Below are 21,329 nucleotides of genomic sequence, written 5' to 3' on the forward strand. Positions count from 1 at the left end.
ACAAGCATTACCAATGTAATGTTTCTGACTTCCATGCGGAGTGATCTAAGTAGGATTATCTGAAAGTAGCATCAATTTCCTCTGAATAACAGATATACTTTAGAGATGAGTATTGACAGATACGAGTATATTTCGTTTGATCATATCAACACAGAACTTACTTATTGTATTCTGTACTTATAGATATTAACTATAACGATCATCTAACTGAGTACTGTTTCTATAAATGTGGTTTGGGAGAAGGAAGCATAAGTTAATTCAGTTGATAATTTGTAATTGATCAGCAAACACAAACTTCGTCCCAAGATAACTTCACATGCATACAACTTATAACCATACACTACTTTTAAATAACGAAGTAGAATAGAATACTAATAATATATTTTTATTAGTTGCTAGTATAATATTGAAAAATTTTAAAACTCGACTAACGTGGTTCATTTGCACGTAACACTGAGGTACTGCAACATTTTTAAAATTGAAGTTGATGTTACACTTCCTCATGATTTTTCAAACTTACTGTCCAAAGAAAGTTGTTACTAATATCTTATGTGTACACCAATACTAATTTGTTACCAGTAAAGACTGGAGTCAGACAAGGCTGTTTACTCTCCTCCTTCCTCTTTCTTCTGGCGGTCGACTGGTCTATGAAGACCTCGACATCTGAGGGGAAGCACGGAATACAACGGACAAGTCAGAATCAATTAGAAGATTTGAACTTCACCGATGACATCTCCCTTCTATCTTATACACACCAACAAATGCAGATGAAGACAACTAGTGTATCAGAAGCCTCTGCATCGGTAGACCTCAACATACACAAAGGAAAAAGCAATATCCTCAAATACAACACAGAAAACACCAACCCAACCACATTCGATGGAAAAGCTCTGCAAGATGTGCAATCTCTCACGTACCTCGACAACATCATCCATGAACAAGGAGGATCCAACACAGACGTAAAGGTGAGGATTCGCAAGGTAAGGACAGCACTCATACAGTTGAAAAACATATGAAATTTAAAACCACCGTCAACCAACATCAAAGTGAGAATCTTCAATGAGAATGTCAAGACAGTTCTACTGTACGTACAGAGATGAAACTTGTAGGACTACCACAACTATAATCAAAACAGTACAAGTATTTATGAACAATTGTCTACGTAAGATACTCAATGTCCGTTGATCTGATACCATCAACAACAACCTACTGTGGTAGAGAAAAACCAAGTTGGAGCAGAATTGTAAATGAGGAAAAGATGCTGTAAGTGGATGGGACATACTTTTCGGGAATCATCAAACTGCATCAAGAGACAAGCTTCAACTTTGAATCCTGAAAGGAAATGGGAATGAGGACAATCGAAGAACAGAATGTTCCGGAAATTGGAAACAGATATCGAGAAAATCAGTAGGAAGTGTAAAGAACTGGAAAGGACTGCTCAGGACAGAGTTGGATAGAGAACGCTGGTTGGCGGCCTATGCTCCTCCATGAGGAGTAACGGGCGTAAGTAAGTAATTAATTGCACTAAAGTTAATTTGTTTTGAAATTCAACATGAATGTAACATTTGAGTATCTTTTTTTTGTCTTCAAACAATATAATCAGTTAACATAAAGTTTTTTCATAAGAACATGTGAAATATTTTGAATCAAAGGTTCAAGATAAAATAAGGGAAGAAATGCAGATACTAAACCTACCATTATATTAATCCATTTATTGTAAGAAGTGTTTTCTCAAATGAAACGGTTTACTTCAAGCATAAGTTCCATCACAAATTGGGATAAATTTGAAAAGTACTGACAGATATATTATCGCAGTTTTTGACTTGTAAAAAGTGGTCACTTACCTCTACTGTAGCATCCAATCAACAGCAAATAAATCCAATTATTGCGTTCAATTTCAATCACCCATATTTTCCGAGTTTAAGCAAATCACGGCACTGAAAAGTATTCATTAGTGGGAACTCAGCCAATATTGTTCTTTGATGAAAATCCTCTTCAAATTCAACAAAAAATATCTTTTTGTAGCATAATAAATAATAGTGACCAATCGTGACTAATGACAATGGGTAACGAGTGTTGTCAAACTAACACGAGTTTTATCACTATCGTATTGAGTAGACTTTTGGACGTCGGTTTAAGAGTTAGATTGGGTATAGCAGGACCAACGTTCAATTGGATGTTTATAATTTTAGTTTCAGTTATGTTGAATAATAAAATAAAAGTACGTTAAGTTATTTCCCCTTAAAATAATCATATGCTTATCAATATGTTTAATTACTGAAGTTATACTTGATTATTTATAATTAGTACTAAAAATATTGTGCATTGTTTCCTTTGTACTATTTAAACTTGTGTTAATTTACTTCGGTTATCTATCTACTGTGAAGAAGTGGCCTACATTAAGTCACGAAACTTTAGAAATACAATTTTTCTACTTATTGGGACATAACAAAAAATATATTCATTAATAACTTTCTACACAATGCTCAATTTATTTGAAACTATCAAGTCCAACCTTGGAATTGATACCTATCTATATCACTCTGTATATTTGTAAGTAACTGTAATTGAGGCAGATATTTACTGTTTAATAGTCATGTCCGATAGAGACTGGGTCTCTACGCTACTGAAGAAGTCCATATTTAAATGACCATGAATATTTGCTTTTAAGCACCATTTATATTTAAAATTCTCCGTATGTAATGTGTTATCACCAGGTTGGTCTTGAAAGTATGTGTAGGATTTAATTTGTCCTACAGATATACCTCTAGAACCGTAAACGCGATACTGGAGAGCACAGAATCAAAACAAGGACAACTTGGCTTTAAACTTTATCTGTTTCTAAACGTAAAAACAATTAGATTAGTACAATAATTAAAGGAATTACAGAAATTAAGTGAAACCACAAGCATACCGACCAGTATTGCGTGTCTTCTCGTGATGAATAGAATTACGAGTCACATTAATGTAATAGAATAATAATGTCTTTCAATTGGTAAGTCACATGTAACAGGGAGAGTTTACAGACACATCAGACCAGATCAACGTGGTGGGCGCTTAAACAACGATTTGATTGGTTAGTTCTGGACATAACTGACAGTATGTGATTAAAACATCTTTCAATCCTTTTATTTTACTTGGAAGAAGAGATTCTGGTTAATTTAATGTTATTTTCCTGAGTTTTTATTGAAATCGCGAACCCATCTAAGTCAAATAACTAGTAAATACCAACAAAAAAAACACTGGAGAGCCATTTCGTCCTAATATGGGACTACTCAACAATCAATCTGCGACATTGTACAACAATCTCCCTTTGCCTTCGGTGAGTTCTTTCCTCACACTCAACTCTGCTGAACTACATTAGCAACCATTTACAGGGAACTTCGTTTTCTTTCTTTAAAATTCTACGTCTCATAGCTTCTTTAGTAAATTAAGAGCTTTCTAATGGAAATTTCTTCTTTTGACAAACTGATTTGCGATGCCCTAAGATTTGTGTTTGTTATTCGCTGCCTCGTTTGAGTACATATTTCCAGCAATCTTACTGCAGCCTGTAAAGTGCTATTACCAAATAATCTTTTACAAAAGTTCGTACTTACACTCGTTGATATAAAGTGAAATTAAGTGTTTTTTTTAAATAATCACTGAGTTTCAGTTCTTTCTGTTATCGGTAAGAAACAACTGTTAATCTATCATTTTAATGTTTACTAATGCAATCAACAGACTCATAGGATCATTCATGAATTTAAGTGTAAGTATTCAAAATCTCATCCTAAATGTAAACAATTTCATGGAAAATATGCAGAATATTTGATCGTTTGAAATATATGAGTTCGAAAAATCTCATTTCTATGTATATAAAAAAACAATTAAAATTTCTTTAGTTTACTTTTCCACTGACCATTTTTATGAATCACAATTGACTAGAGAATGAGAATTGAGAGCTTTCCATACTTACTTAGGCATATATTTTTATAGTCAGAATGGGAATATGTGCAGAATGTAGTGACTCCAATAGCTGAATTTATGAGTCGATCTAAGCTAGACCACCATTGAAAACCTGGATCGATTAAAGTTAGACACTAACACCGTATGATGCCAGATTGGTGGTCTAGAGCTTAAACATCAGCGTGTGAAACAGAGGGTGCCGGGCTCGAGTCCTTCATGTGGAATCTTGGATGCGCACCGAAACGGTCGTTCAATGCTTCAGGGTTTTTTAATAGCGGTCTAGCTTAGATCGATTCATGAATCCAATTATTACTATATTTATAACATTATTTGACAATTTGTTTCAGCCTACGCAGAACTAAAATTAAGATAAACAAGTTCCTAATTCTGTAAATGAATCTCATCATGGAATCAGCAATATATATATATATATATATATATATATATATATATATATATATATATATATATACCATAACAATAATTTGAATACCTTAATATACAAAAATTGCATTCTCATGTATTATTTCATTTATGAAGATTTCATTGCGTGTACATACAGCGAATTACATTTATTTTTCAAAAAAGGATGTTGAGGATGATGACAATGATGATTTAAAGCTGATAAGAATTTATTTCTGAAAATAATTATACTCATTATTAATAGGAAAGTGATCATATGAAACAAGTCAATAAAATGTAGATGAATTAATTACTGATGAAATAGTTAATTATGTGTGTGGGTAAGTGTGTGCGCATCAAAAAGATTTAACTGGTAATTAGTTACTAAACTAAAAATATAAAGTTTCATTTAGTTCGTTTTAAATAACATGTACCTGAAGTATAAATACTAGTGATAAACCATCTTTTATGAAATAGTCTAATTAGTTGCTATGTTGGGATAAATATCAAACAAAAGTAAACTTTCGGAATGATTTAATCTGAAGTTATTCTTTATATTTTTGTTATAAACTTATCAGATACTTAAACTACTATATTCTTGTAAGCTTTTGTTGGACATAAAAATCACTGTTGTTTGTTTTATCTTTTCTAAATTGTTAATCTATAATGAAGCAATCGCTCAGTCTTCCTCCACTTGTGACGTGGTTATGCTCATATTCGAATTTATTAATTCTGGCGATGTGTGGTAAAGATTTTGCCCTGTATTACTGCTTGAATAAATTGCGAATTCTGTATGTATAATTAGATGTGATCTGCTTGTTAAATTGTTTTCTATTTTGGTTATCGAGAGAGCGAACAAGCGTGGAAAACTGAATTCTGGACTAATAGTCACTTAGTATTACTCACAAGTATCTTAAGTTTATTGTGTCATTGGCCAGCAAAAGTTCATTGGTACTAGATAGACAGTCCGGGTAATGTAATCAATACTCGGAATAGATCAATACAACTGCTCTGTTGTCTTACGGCTTAATCTCACGGGCCCTAAAAGACTAAAAAAGAAAATCTTTGTTTTCACCGACACATCATTAGAATTATTTTTTTCATTTTTTTTTCCCAAGTTTTCATTAAACATCAGATAATCAGGTTAAATGATGATTTTTAATGTTGGATATTGTCAAAGAGTCTCTCATTTCTTAAACATTCAAATAAAGAACCCTTGTAATTGTCACTGGAAAATTTCAAGTAACCAGTAACAACTTGAATTTGACAATTTTAAAGTCAGACTTAATTGTACTGTAAAAAATAATCTATTTATACTTCTAATGTGAATGAATATTTTTATTAAAAGGCCAGAAAAAATGCATCCTGATATTCATAACATTAAAATCCACTTGGTATTGTTTTGCTTGTATCTTCCCATTGAGGTTTAAGACTGCAATTGATCAGTGTTTTATTGGCATATGTGCATACTGTGCGTATGCCTCGATATTGCCTTAATTCACAAGCTTTTTGTAAGCAATGATGGATAGTGGCTAGCAGTGGAATCCAGTTTGACGCGCGTTTCGTCCTATTTGGGACTCGTCAGCTGGACGTACCTGTTTACAAAAGCTTGTGAATTAAGGCAATATCGAGGTATGCGCACAGTATTCACATATGCCAATAAGAGACTGATCACCTGCAATCTTAAACCTCAATTGGAAGATACAAACAAAACAATACCAAGTGAATTTAAATTCACCCCATTGTACAAGCAAGTGGCTATCAGGACTCAGTAGCTGAGTGGATAACGGGATGGCGTTAGAAGCGAATGGTACTGGGTTCGAGTCCCAGAGTGAACATCAACTCTGAGATACAGGTACATCCAGCTGACGAGGCCCAAATAGGACGAAACGCACGTCCTAGATTCCACTGATAGCCACTATCCATCTTTGTTTATAACATTAAAATGTTTTTAATTAAGATACCAACAGAAATAATTTACGAGGTAAACCAATACTTATTTGTTCAATCATCAGAGTTAACATTGTCACAAATGTGTTTTAATAAGTGAAATCATTTTGCTTGTCGTAAATAATTAATAATAACTCTCGAAATTTGAATTCTATCGTAATGAATTTGAAAAAGGAAAATATCTATTCACAATTTATCAGTTGATCCGAAAAGTGATTATTCTATGTGTAAAATGTTTTAGACTTGAAGGTTTATCCTTTGTTAATGACAAACAAAATGAAGTAGGCAATACAGTTAACCTTGTATTGACAACTTCAACCAACTAATCTATCGTAAGCTAAGTATTACAAATATGTAACATAATCCATTCAGTTTTATTGCCCTTAACAATATATAAAGTACTTTTTATCCATCCATAATGATAATATTAATAGTTATATTTTTAACTAAAGGGTGAATGAATCACTTTTTTAATTATCTTACCATTTTCATACCGAAACAATTCAGTCAATCTGGATGAGAAAATTAGTGACTGGAAGAAAAGAACCCAAACAATATATCTTTTTCACATTCTCAACTTTAATTAAAATTATTTAGAGAATCAAACGGATCTCTACTAGTTTAAAGTGAATTATGAATGTTTTTGACTCATGAATACTTTTATTAACCGTATATTTTACCTACAATCGATTGATCACTAAATAGGGACCAATATCACGTTTATCTAGTCCTTTAATTGCTTAACGAGCTGTATCGATCAAATTGAAACGTGGCCGCTAATCTGAATGGCTCGACATCATGTGAATTATGTTTATGTGTCAGATAGTTGGAGGCTGTCGACAGGACCTTAATTTCTTGTTATGTGAGACTCGTCAGTAAAAAGTACTCTCAGGCTTGAGGAAACTGCTGCTAGCTAGTAGATCTAAGAGGGGATCACTCAGATGTTCGAGTGATGATCGAGTTTCTGTAAGACAAGCTGATCAGGGTTCAAATCCACCAAGGATCATTAGTTTGCTCAAGATTCCAGGTGTGCATTGATAACGAGTAGCAAATAGCATAAAACCGAGGTCTAGGGTATCCTATCGACTAGTTCCCACCACCTAACATATTTTATCTATAAGTCAAGAAGAACGTAGAAAGACTTAATATGAATGAATGTGTTTGTAACTTAAACTATCACTGATGACAATGTCTCTTTGTAATGTAAATACTTAGGGAAAACTAGAATTTATTATAAAGTGTTAAGCACAATATTACCTTAACAAGATATATTTATTTGGAAAACCGAACCTAATTCAGTCAACATGAAGATCTCAGTTTAATAGGCTGAAGTTCTAACAGAAACTTTGCATTACGTCAAGTTTTTATTTAGAAACATTTTACTCAAATAAAAGACGGCCAATTCAAAGAATTAATAGACAGATTGGTCTATGCAACTTTAATATTTGTATTTAGCTTCCTGCATCACCTATAAACTAAAGAAGTATATACAGAGACATTTTGCTCACAGTTAGGACTTCTCTCTCTTTTCATGGCTAAATGTTTGTTCATAAATTTCTTCAGATACCCACTTTCTTTCGGAGTTATACCCAATGCCTTTGTTTCTTCCTCAACAGCATCTTGGGAGCATATACTCTTGATTCTATACTGAAATGTCTTAATCACGTTTCTTTTACATTGTAAAGGAATAAAACTAGTAAAATTTGCATATTAGCCAGTCCAAGTAGTTTTATTGTTTAAGTTTCTTTTTTAGTAGCACATATACTCTCCTTGTAAGTAGACCATCTAGAAAGGCTATTCCAACTCTATTTTCTTCCTCACATGTGAATATAGTAGACGGATGAACTCCGTTGAATCTCTTGTGTGTCTTTACCCAGTCAGTATGGTCTCTACAAAGGATGAACGTACCATCCACAAGTCGACAGTAAAATGAAAACTTGTCAATTCACTGTATCGGTGGACCGTTTTCCAGTTTAGCGAAAAGATTTCAGTTAATACGGTACCTAGTGGTGAATTCATTGTGACACCATCTATTTGTCTGCATAGTTCGTCATTGAATTTAAAGTTTTTGTTCATAGTACATTTTAGTAATAGTTACTTGATGATGTCCATAAAGATTATAGTCCCTATTTCTTGTTCTCTAAGTCGCCCACAGACATATCTATTTTAATCATTAATCTCACAATCCTATTTAACGAAAGAGAAATCTATGTTGTATTTATTCAGTTTCCTTAACTGAGCTTAGAATGAACACAATATTTTATGGTGAATCTCAGGAAAATAATACATTTTCTTATAATTGACTAAATATTATGCTGACTAGAATGCAATCAAGAGAGACTTATTTTCAACAGCCCATAACAGTGAATTTCATAGGTTCCACTGAAACGTGTTGATGGATGGAGCTCAACTATGTCACTTGTCAAGCAGCTATCTTAAATGATATTGGTTTGATCCGAACCATATCGCGAAATGACTGGAGTTATAAATGTTTACCAATGGATTCCTGCTCAATGGTCTGAATCTAATATGCTCCACACAAGAAATGAATGTCTTTGGATATGCCCTATATGGGTTTGTGGATCCTCACTATAGCTCTTCCATATTTCCTGATTTTGAATGATTCAACGATTGAATTCAGTGTATATGGTAAAAAATAACCTCAAGAAGTTTAGAGACATTATTTCTGAATCCGTATTAACTAACATTAAATAAATTTAAAAATCATGGACTTGTATCGACTACCCTAGATTTCTTGACTCTAGCTTTCGTGACATTTTTGATCATAGTTAATAAATCGTTCGCAAGAGTTTTCAAGCTAGTATCTATACTGTGACTCAAAGCTGTCTTCCACCAATCAGTCAGTCTAGGTATTGAAACGCTTTTTATAGATGTCTGAACTAATTTCATATGTGGACGAATGATACTCAATAAGAAATTTTCAGTTTTTTAATTATTAAGAAAAACAAAGTTGTTTTTATTCACTGGATATTACAAATTACCAATAATATTGTCAATGGGTTGTTCCTAATATGTTATTTCTATAATCCTTTCATTTCATTTATACTACTGAAGTGTGGTTCTAAATGAGAAAAACAAACTCCCTGTAACCTTTATTGATGACTACTGTTCTCAAAACAGTGCTAAGTTTACGAATAATTTAATAATTGCGTACGAAATCAAGAGAACTTACTAAAAGAATGAAGGGATTTTATGTTATACAATCATACCTATTCTAAAATTATATAGTAAACTGATATAATTTCCCATTCGTTTGTATTTGTTACAATTAATGGCCGAAGAGAGGCAAGTGGTTTAATGGAATACAATATCAACAAAAAGTGGAATCCTAATCAATTGATACTCCATTTCGCCTAGAGTTTTGTTGACCTTATAGCCTATTGACCTGTTATAATGCGTGACAGAACATGGCTTAGTATTCTAATTTAAAATTTGATTGGGTTATTGGTCTTCTGACCATTGTCATGTTAACTAGATAGACATTGGACATTGAAATAACACGTTGATTGGCTTATCGATATTATCTTAACCAATCAAGTATCAGTAAGGACTCACGTGACTAATACAGTGTCCATAAGCAATCATTTTCCACCATTTCCTTAATTTTTTCACTCAATGATAGATGGTTAATCACAAACTACTTTTTTCTCCAAAAATCCTGTGTACCTGACACAATCGAGATTATTTTAACCTCTCATCATATTTTCAGCATCAAAAATCGAGCCGTTTTATTGTACCAATCCTCTCCAAACCACCTCACTACTCAATTTTAGGAATTTGAATGTATATGTAGTTGGTGAAGTTGGACACCCCAAGGCGAAAGTTATTCGTATTGTGCATATCTCAGATACAAGGGGGGCACATGATGCCTTCACAGAAAATATTCCACGAGGACACATTCTGATTCATTCTGGCGATTTTACATCTCACCCACCTTCGCTCAGCCTCCGCTTTTCAACATGGTGTAAGAGTATAACTGGTAAACTTCCTCGATTTAAAAAGCGCCATTCATCACCCATTAAGAACTGGAAACAACAAATCAAAGAGATTGATAATTTTTTTGCTCAACAGCCACATGATTTTAAAATCTTTGTTCCGGGTTGCTGGGAAACATGGTATTCGGATTCATCTGGTGACTGTCCTACGCCTGAAAAAATTCAGTCTCAGCTGACATCAGCCATTTATCTTGAAGACTCCTGGTGTCAGGTTTTTGGGTTGACGATTTACGGTATTCCTTGGACTTCAGCTGACGACTTAAGGCCAGAAGACGGAGCATTTGTACAGAAGCATTTAAGTCATTATACAAATTTTAAACTTAAAACTTCAATTAGCTGTCTGCGATTAACTGAAAAAGTTAATGGTCAAACATCATCCAAACCCACCACTACCGTCTCTAGCCCATGTCAGTCTAAAGGTTTTGTGCTGCCTAATATTGACGATGTTTCTAAACAATGGATGCATATTCCAGATAATACTGATGTCGTTGTAACTCACATGCCTGCATGGCGTCCTGAACTTTACGCCCATATAGCCGATCGTGTTAAGTGAGTTAGATCGCTTCAAGTTGATTTTTTATTCAAAGATAAAGCTAATGATATTTCTATTCTTTTATCATTTCAGTTGCGTTTGTACAATATATGGTTCCTTAAAATTAATTTTAAATATCCGCATGGGCAAAACTAACATAACAGATCGTATTTATATTGTATAACTACTATAGAAGTGTATTAATTTATTGACGGCTCACTGAAATGTCCAGTAATTCATGTATATTAGAAAAACATAAGTTACACACTACTATAGACCAGATATTTCTGTCCTGTAAACATTTTTTAAACTTACATTTAAGAATGAAGTCAGTAGTTAAAATAACTGGTTTCGATGCTCAGTAATTAAATATTGGTTGGACTTTCGATCACTTTTTTATGGGGAATGCTGATATTACCTGACTTCCAAAACAAACGTGGAGTAGACTTCAAACCTTTAGTACGATTCTGGTAGACTGAATCCTTTAACCACCAAGCTGATAGATCAAAGTAACCAAACGTAGACATTAAGCCAATTCATGGTATTGGTACTTATGTATTTAATTTGTTCAGGGAAGTTGAGTCTTCACGATTGGAGTAACCTAGACAACTGTAGGAGGGATTGGAGACTGGGTCATGTTTCAAAATCACTATGAGGCTGAGTATTTGTGTTCATTTTGTTATTTTTATTGTGTATGGTATCATTTCATAATTTTACTTACCCGATTTCCCTCGTCCCTTCCAACCTTATTTTTAGTTTTCAATTACTATTAGGATTATGGTTGTTTTCATACATTTTCTTACCTCTTGTTTATTCGCTGTCACACTGTTCATACGAAGTGTTGTAATTTTAACCGATATAAATAAATGCCAGGTTTTATTTTGTTTTTGTCTGTCTAAATAACTGAGTTGACCTATTTTCATTTATGATATTCATTTACCAATTTAGGATAGAATAGATAGCAAGATATTCTACCGTTTACTCATAAAGAGGGAAGTTAACAAATGCATTATTTAAAAACAGGATAGATGACGAGGAAACTTAAAGGTGTTAACTATAACGTTTGAACCATAACCTCCATTGGAGCATTTAAACTGTCGCGATAAATCGTATCTGTCTTCTGTGAAAAGACAATAAAACGACGTATTGAAGTAACTGATTATTACTGCTTTTGCTTGCATGAATCTTGTTTGAGGATCGGGTCAAATATATTGATGTATTTTGCTGAATTAGACACAAGTGTTGTATCGATTAGTCACTACATGTAGATATATTAAAAGATACGGTAGCCAAAATCAAATAACATGTCTGGAATACTTTCCTAGTTTCACCTGTAAACTACTTCCTTCAAATAAATTGGTTCGTTCTGGTTCAAAATTCATTTTCTTGACTTCTACAATGTATATATGACAGGTGACTATTTGTCAATTCTAAGTATTTTTTATAAGCGATGACCTCAAAATGGTCAATATTATTTTCTTGAATACAATACAATGCTAATTTGGAATATTAAAGGCTTTATTTTTACGATTAATCCAGTGTAGTGCTTAATTTTTTATCACTATAGATATTTTGGTGTTGTGCTGAAATTCCTCTTCAGTATATATATTGCACTCTAGATGGAACATTTGATAAATTTTGAATATATGGTTGACTGAAGCGTCTGGTCCTTTTTATTTCAACTAGGTGGTGCTGACTGAGAAGTTATCAGTAGATCCTCGACTAAATTAAATGCTTCGATTTTCATGTTGAAAACTGGTACCCTTTTAGAAGGGTATATATATATAGTTCCAGAAATGAGAAATGATAACATGATGGGTAATAGTTATACCTGACAGTAGAAAACTGTCACTGGATATATTGAAGTTTTACCGATTATGATTTTCGATGGATATACAGTCTTAATTATCGTCACTCAACACGTATAAGGAAATAAGAGGAAACCAAATTTCATCAAAATGTTTCTATTAAGCAGTAAAAACAAAATGGACTAGTGGCAGCAAAACCAGAATGAAAAACATTATTATATACCTAATGGTCTATTACAAGAAATAAAAATCATTTGGGAAATTTAACGATAACCAAGTTATTTACGATGGTCACTATTATAAGTTAGATTATGGTTATAGCTAGTCATTAATTGGGAGAATATTTTATTGAGTTTAAATTGAAAAAGAAATCTAGATCGAACCAATAATATGTGCAGCGTTTATGTGAAGCCTTTTGACTGAATGTTCATAATATTCAAATATATTAATATTTGTTACAGATTGACATCATCTTGGGTTTAAATGAAAAGACACTGGACAGTTGTTTTGTCTTAGTATGGAGCTCCTTGGAAGTGCTTATCCATGACCTCACCAGAGGTTGAACCTAAGACCATGTCAACCATTAGAATCAGTGGGACGGAGTCGTGGGTTTTCACTGTTAAACAATCCCATACTCAGATGAAACTGCTGTCCACTCCCTCTTGACTTTCATTAACATCAGTCTATGACGAATACTACTTACAAAAAATTAACTGATCTCCACAAACCCGTTCTAATTTATTCACGTTTCTAAAATTTTACGCTGCACACCGTTATCTTTGGTATACCGGATAAGAATTAAGCCAGATAGTCAGATTTTCATCCCAAATGGCACTTGAAACACAAAATTTATACCTTCCAATCGTTTATGTTCTAACTAACTTCCAATATTGTTGAGTTCGTCTATCGATTAAGATTCTATCCAATTTTTTTGAAAAAATATATTCAAACTAAGTATTATTCATCAAATCACAGTCCATAATAAGCTTCCAAACTCAAACTTGGTAATTTTATAATCTAAGTTATGTTCTAAGACCACTGCATGTTAATATGATGAACTTTTCTAGTTCGATTTCAACTGTTTGCTGTATTTAACAGTAATAAGCATCATCGAAAAAGTAGAAACTTTGTATATTATTTCTTCATTATCTATTATTTTCATACTCTCATTAAATTGTAGACTAAAATGTATGTTTTTTTAGAAACTATTATATGGAATGATAAACTGAATAGTCAGTTTACCATAATGAATTTTCCTATTTAATGTTATGTATTCAAAATTAATTAAGATAATAACAATCCGTCATAAAAACATATCTACTGATTGAATAAGCTTAGGCTTTCCATTCGCAATGCATCCATCAAACTCATTTTATTATTTGCATTTACTTCCAATTTACGTACTTCAAGAAATGAACACAAACTTGATGTTTTTTAAATTAGGATGATAGATTAGTGATCTATTAGTTTGGTTATATATTGGAAAGATAAATAAAATGATTTCGAAATACAGGCCGTGAAAAATAATATCTGTCAATCATCTGGCAAACTATTGTATTAGTTTGTTTGATGATAGCAAAACCCGTGTTCTGGTTTGTTGAAGACTGGTCGTGTGAACTTGCATCGGAATGAGTATTGTTAGATCGACTAAAAATTCAATCTATTGGTGTCTTATTCCTCCTGAAGCTTGGTCAAAACAATTATATTTTGTTCAATGTGTACAAGATGTTTTAGGTATGTAAAATTTCTTCTTCCTTGATAACAGGACAGAATCCTCCACTTAGTGTTGAGAGAATAAATACTTGTATGCTTATTTTAATATTCCTGTTAACTACGATTTCGTTCTACTGTCAGCCATTACTAAATACGCCTAAATCACAATCAAAGGTAATGTTAAAGCGATTATATGGTAAGTATGTGCAACTCGGGTGATTACGTGCCATGAACTAATAAATGATAGTTTAAATCCCAATAATTTGTAATTCCATTTAAAAGTGGTTGTTTTTTGGTTTTCTGTACAATTTAATGTCCCTTGTTGTTTCGCCATTTAATGATTACTTGAAAAGAACTAAGTAAAATTATGACTTCCAATTTTATACTCTTAAATTTGGAATTAACCGTGGAGTACTCCGATGCCCCATTATAGTGGTCTGGTAATCTTATTTTTTCCAATTGAATGACTGAATTCCATTAATACTGACGGTAATTATCACAAGGCGTCTAGTTCATATTAAAATGGGGTCGTATAATTTTTATCTGATAATCAATAACAGCGTACTCAGTTGTATGTAATAAAAGAAACTGCACCGTACTCTTATATACGTGTAATTGGGACGTGACATTTCAAATCTTAATTGATAAAGATTCGGTTTATTACTCGCTAATTTATTGATCAGATATTAGCAAGTTAGAAAAGCAAAATCAAAAACAACGGAATGGAAAATTCTCACTGTCTGATGAGTTTAAGGTTTTTTGAAAACACACTTTGAGTATGACTGAGACCGGTTTATTTGTTAGATTATTTAAAAAATATGAAAATGGCTTTTGTCGACATTTCACCTTCATCTGAGTTCTTTTCAAAAGTAAACTTATTTTGTTTAGTATATCTGATTTCAATGTACGAGTACATTCACAAGTTACCTTTCTTAAAAGTATTTACGAGATTTATCATGTGGATTTCTAATGGTCAACTTCTATCTCTTTTACATTATTTTTCATAAAAGTTCGAAAATCCTTCCCATGAAACTCCAATTTGATTGTTTGGTTTAATGTGAAGGTGGAGAGTCCAGTTGTGTTGACTCTTTATTCGGTATCTAATTTACCATATATTTATGATATTATAGTTAAAAATTTCAGTTTAAGAGAAGATAACTAAGTCTGTATTGTGTAGCTAAACGCTTAGTAATTCTGTATTTCACTAATCCATATAGGCGGTTTTGTCACAGATTTAGCATCGGTTCATGAAATCATTAAATGTTAGTTTGAGCTGTGTTGATAAGAGTAGACTACTTGATTGGGGTCCTTACATAAATTCCAATAAATGGTTGGAGACATTGGGTGACATGGCTCAAAATCTATCACTGTAGCACAAATAAATTCATCCCTTATCTTAAGTCTCGAGTTCCTACATCATGTCATACTTTCTATTCTTTTATTACATTAATTCTCCAACCATATTCTCTATATTTATTTTTACTATCATTGGTATTATTATTATTCTGACTTTTACTACTCATTGTGAATCCTAAAGGAACGAATTCGATATTAACCTGTTTCTGGTCATCAACTTAGGATGGCATCCTCCCACATTACTTGAATTCCTCGTGTACTAGACCTTTCGGTCTATATATATATATATATATATATATATATTCCTTTACATTCATCTCTTTAAGACAAAAATTTTTGTTATCATACAAACATATTTTGGAATTATACAAAGCTAAAATTATTAGTTCTGTTTATATTTATGTCAACCTATCTGGTTTGAGTAATTTCTTTCTTCGAAATTTTTAGAAATTCTGTTCTAAGTTTGTGTGGATCTTCCAAGCTAAATCATGTGGCATGCTATAACAACTAGTTCATTGAAAAACTAAAAGTTAGTCGATTCGAATATTATTGATTATGAGATCATACTTTTTTCTCTGACGTTGTTTGCGACTGATGATTTTCATTGAAATAAAAATTGTGACAATAAGCTTAGAATTGGTATAAATTAGTGACTATATATTTATTAAATTGGTCATGTGTTATGTTGTCCTTAAATAAGGTCTAAAGTATAGTATATGATGGTGCTTTGTATTTTGGTAAATTGAATAAAAAGCTGTTTGACCACAGCTCAATGTTCATATACAGTATTCATTATCTAAACAGTAGTAATTCAGATAATTTACGTTTACTTTTCGATTATTTTAAAGTTATATTAAGAGATTATAGAGTTCTAATTACAGACGATTACAAACTACTATGTTAACAAGTGTTATGATATATTTTTTTGAATCAAGTTATGATACCACTCTTGTCAAGGCACTTGTACAATAGACATGAAGATTCTACTTATTTTTACAGGTGATTTTTATCATGTGGACTGATACCAACTAAGGGCGCTACTGAAAACTAGAGAACACTGGACAGCTGACTGTTAATATTCAATATAGTTTCTTATTATTGTTCTCAATGAAATAGGGTTAAATCGATGTGAATAAACATTCAGATAGCAACAGTCCTGAATGATATCATAAACTACTATTTTATACGTTACAATTTAGTTTACCTTATTATGAATGATAAAGTGTAAATACGCGTTTTTGTTAATCGCAACTAGTATGATGCAAATGAGATTAGTTAGAAGCGAATTTGGATGCGTTTTATTCGACCTGGATAAAAGACACTTTATATACATTATATACTTGAGCGTTAAAAAAATCAATGGTATTTTTCTTGCTACGTTTCTTCATTGACATTCTATATCAACTGTTTTGTTTAAATTAGTAAACTTATTTGTGTAACAAACTATCTGTGGTGTTGAGAAGAGTGAATGCTATTTCATTACTTTGAATCACCGGTAAATAGGAGTTATTTATGTGGTAATTTTGATAACAACATCTCCTTCGTGGAATTATTTTGTAATTTTCACTGCTTAAATGAATAACCTTAATATTGCAGCTATAAGGAATATTAATTTCAAAATCGTATTACTTTTACGGAAATATATGGTATTTATATGGTAAGAAAGGAATTTACAGCATCAAAATGTAAACAAATCAAGACTTCCGATGATCTGTACAGATAAATTTTATTACGTTTATTAGAAATCATGATGGATTTTTAAAGGAATTAGAAATATACGTTTAAGAACATTTTGTTTTTCAGTACTAACTGAAGAACTGTATTGTTTTACTTAAACGTTTGTTTCGGCCAACGTAAACACGGTGCTTTTACGTACCTAAACTGTACATTTGTATACTCTCGATGAAAATTTCCAGTCACTAATTATCGACTTTGATGAATTAATATACTGTTCTCTTAACAGAAATTGATCAGTTTTATTCAATCGAATTTTTTAACCAAGTACATTATGATCAAACGCAAAGTAAAGCCTAACTCATATTATGCATCGGTTCAAGTTGTCATTCCACATTATTACGACGAGATAAAATTATTACAAGAAAAAGCCTAAAGTAGTAGAACTAATAGCAGTATCAGTAGTAGTAAAAAATGATAGGAAGGGTAGAAAAAGAGGAGAAAAGGTATATGAAGATTTCAGAACTCAGGTTCTAGATGAAGACAAAAAGTAAATGTATTTACTCCATTACGATATCACCCAAGGTCTCTAACCATTGGTTACGATAATCACACGAACTTCAATCAGATAGTCTACACCTATAAACATGACTCAGTTCAATTTTCATTGACTGCATAGACTTATGCTGCGTCTTGGTTTGAGCTCCCTTTAGCTTTCTCCCAACCAACTCCTACATTAGACACAACATCTGTCGAGTTAGATGGTGGTTGGGAATACGTAACACTTGTCTTAGGTTCACGTGCTTACTATCTTTTCAACCATATTTTTGACGTACACTAGTGATACTAAAAAACAGGTAAAGTTAAGCTTCAGTCAGCAAATCACTGGTTGGAACCCTGATTTACCGGGCTGTTAACTCACTTTCAATAGGATATTCTTCAAAGTTAGTTTAGTTTTGGGTACATCATAAATTAATGACTGTGCCGTTCAGTTTCAAACTATGTTGCAGAACAGCTTATATGGTTTTTAATATCCATAGTCAAAAACAAACAATTAATTAATTATTGGCTAGTAAATAATTAATTGAAGCAAAAAATCATTTTGTCTCAGATTCCAGTTCAACACTAAGTTCAGCTGAAAATAGTGTTTAGTTTTTATACAAAAATGTAGTACATAAACCCACACTAACTTGCAGGTAAACTACTTGCTATGGTTCGAAATCTGCACCAATCATGCAGATATCCTAATCTCATCGCCTTTCGTCTCGGCAATTTCATCCCAATGTGCAGGAACTCGGACTGATACACATTTGTTTCAAGTCAGGTTGATTATGACTAGCTGATTGAAACATTCCGACTCATTCTACAAATTGAGAATCCTATTAGTGTAGTATAACGGCATAAACCTAAGTACCAATCTTACTAAGTCCAACGTTTTACTGTATACTGATTGGTAGCATGAATTTTTTAACAACTAACACAAAGGACTGGCGTTTGAAAAATCACTAATCGAGTAATATGGCTTGTCATTGTGATGAGAAATTCCTAACTTCTATTTGGATACACTGGATACCAGAATTCATTTTTCTACTTCCTCTCCCTGGGTTATCCAATCAACTTGATTTAGTTAAAGGGCATTAGTGTAAAAAGACATTTACAATGTCTCTAAAGGTAGACCAATAAAACAGTCGGAAATATACTTCCGAAACTAGATATTAATTCAGTGAAACTCAGAGGCCTTCTACCCACAAAAGTGAGGAGATCTAGAGGTGGGAGGCAGTCGGACGACTTAAAATGCAGAGGTAGCTGTGCTCACCGGGAGAGCATACGGCACATAATGCAACACCGTTTTATCGCTGATGATGTCCGCTGTAAACGGCACAATGAGCTCTGCAGTTTGATTGCAATGAAACTCTGTCACCTAAAAATATCCTTTCTTCAAGAACCATGCATTCCACTACAACTCACATTCTGTTAACCTGATTTTATTATGATTAAAGATTCTATTGCTTTTGTCCTGGACATTACTATCTCTGATGACGGAAATACTCAGGCAAGCAGCTTGTTAAAAATCTCTAAATACAGCAACCCTTAGACAAACTTGTTGATACAATATTTCCTCCATCGTCGGACAAACTCCCAATTTTCTTATCTTTTCGGAGGATTTTGGAGGAAACGAGTGGTCAGTCCATACGTCGATTATTCTTTTTGTCTCGTTATCTTTAGGATTTATGTTTAAATACAATTCAGGCGTCTATGAGAATCTACAACACGCATATGTGAGGCACGAAGCTACCAGACTTCTCAGCCCTGTACCTCTGTTTATCATCCCCACATGTTATTTTAGTTATCTATATTTCTTCCCTTGTTTCTTGATGTTTTCTGTAGTTGACCTACTGTGGTGAAGCTGACCCTAGTTGCCGGAGTCCTGTTTTTTCCCCTTCTATTGTAAGCAGGTCACATTGATCTTATGGTTTGCTTATTGGTTCTAATGGCGATCAGTCTCTATCCCTCTGAGTTGGTCTTCATCGAGTTGTGAGATCTGCATAATATTCCTGTTGTCTATGTGGTTCTCTTATTTCCTTGTGATCACCCGACGAACAATGACCTGGTAAACTTTCTTGGTATATCTAGATTAGCTCCTACAATCTCCAAGTGTTCTCCCCAATTTTCTTGTGGCAATTTTATTTTATTTTGCGCCGCTACGGTGTACCTCATTTTTTCCTTCTCCCTTCTTCCAATATCTTAAATATTCAATTATGTGCCTGCCCCTTGGGTTTATACTATATGATACCTAAAAGTCAGTGTTATCTAGATGCCTAGTATAAGTAAGAGGAACGGAGATATACGACTTTACTTACAGAAATATCTACTCAGAATTATACATGATTTCCACAATCAACAGCGTGGTTTACCGATGTTATTTTGTGTTCATTTCAAAAGTTATTGATTATAAAACATCCAATAAATGCATTGCAAAGGATATCTCTACTCTGAAAGTATTATGGATTTATTCTCTTATTGATACGGCATTCATAAAAGACAAGTAATAAAAATATTTCATCTTAGAAATATGATTCATTATTATTGTTATTCATTTTTTACTACATATAATTTGTTACATTTCATTTATATTTCTTAATTAATGAGCACATTTAATGAGTTCATCAGATAAATATCTGTTATAGATTATATCCAGTAACTAGAACAATAATTTCAATCTGACAAAAATATGCTATTAAATTTGTCAGATATAAGTAGTATAAATCAACTAGAATCTCATAAATGCAATTCATCCATAATAATATGTATGTATTTAGTGTTATAAACCACTTTAAATTTTAACTCGTGACTATTCCTATATGGTATAAAATATTGACTGACTTGGTTTTGGTTCAAATAAGTTTTCTATAAATACTAACATACACTAGTTCTTTGGCTTGTTCCTCCTCTCAAACACCCACTATTTAATGAAAAAATTCATGTTATTGTAGTCTCACCAACATTTCTATCACATATCTATTCAGTTTAGCTAACTGAAAAAAAAACTCATAAATCACATATGCATGAATTGGTATTCATTTAGTTAAGGTTCAATAGAATAATATCTATTATGAACATTTTCTCGTTACTATTCTATGTCATCTAGTCAACTAAAAATTTTTTCTCTGATTAATCCATAAAGTGATTTTGTTACGACTACTATTGTTATCATGATCGTTCTTACCATCCACCAAGAGCTTCATAAGTTTTCTGTCTCTAGTGTCGATGCATACTTGCGTAGGATATATATATATATATATATATATATATATATATATACTCTTGTATCATCCACTAATCTGTTATTGTTGTTTTTGTCGCCCTTATTGTCATTATAGTTGCTATAATTATCACTCCAACAAAATAATTATAGAAATAGTCATAATAATG

General features: G+C 32.5%; 1 protein-coding gene across 2 annotated transcripts in view; it reads left to right on the forward strand.

Annotated features, from left to right (window-relative positions):
- Window positions 1–1,174: 1,174 nt before the first annotated feature.
- Window positions 1,175–21,329, forward strand: part of MPPED2_1 (Metallophosphoesterase mpped2) — a gene marked incomplete at its 5' end in the record, with an annotated part of 30,642 nt that continues 10,487 nt past the window's right edge. The window contains 2 exons of one of the 2 annotated variants that reach the window (XM_012937282.3): window positions 1,175–1,263; window positions 10,092–10,862. In XM_012937282.3, coding sequence (XP_012792736.2) covers window positions 1,175–1,263; window positions 10,092–10,862 — 860 coding nt within the window. Of the gene's footprint in view, window positions 1,264–4,539; window positions 4,689–10,027; window positions 10,863–21,329 lie in introns of those variants that run through there. The other variant, XM_051213261.1, reaches the window with a different exon arrangement.

Source organism: Schistosoma haematobium, chromosome 3, assembly GCF_000699445.3.
Source record: "Schistosoma haematobium chromosome 3, whole genome shotgun sequence".
Taxonomy (NCBI): Eukaryota; Metazoa; Platyhelminthes; class Trematoda; order Strigeidida; family Schistosomatidae; genus Schistosoma; species Schistosoma haematobium.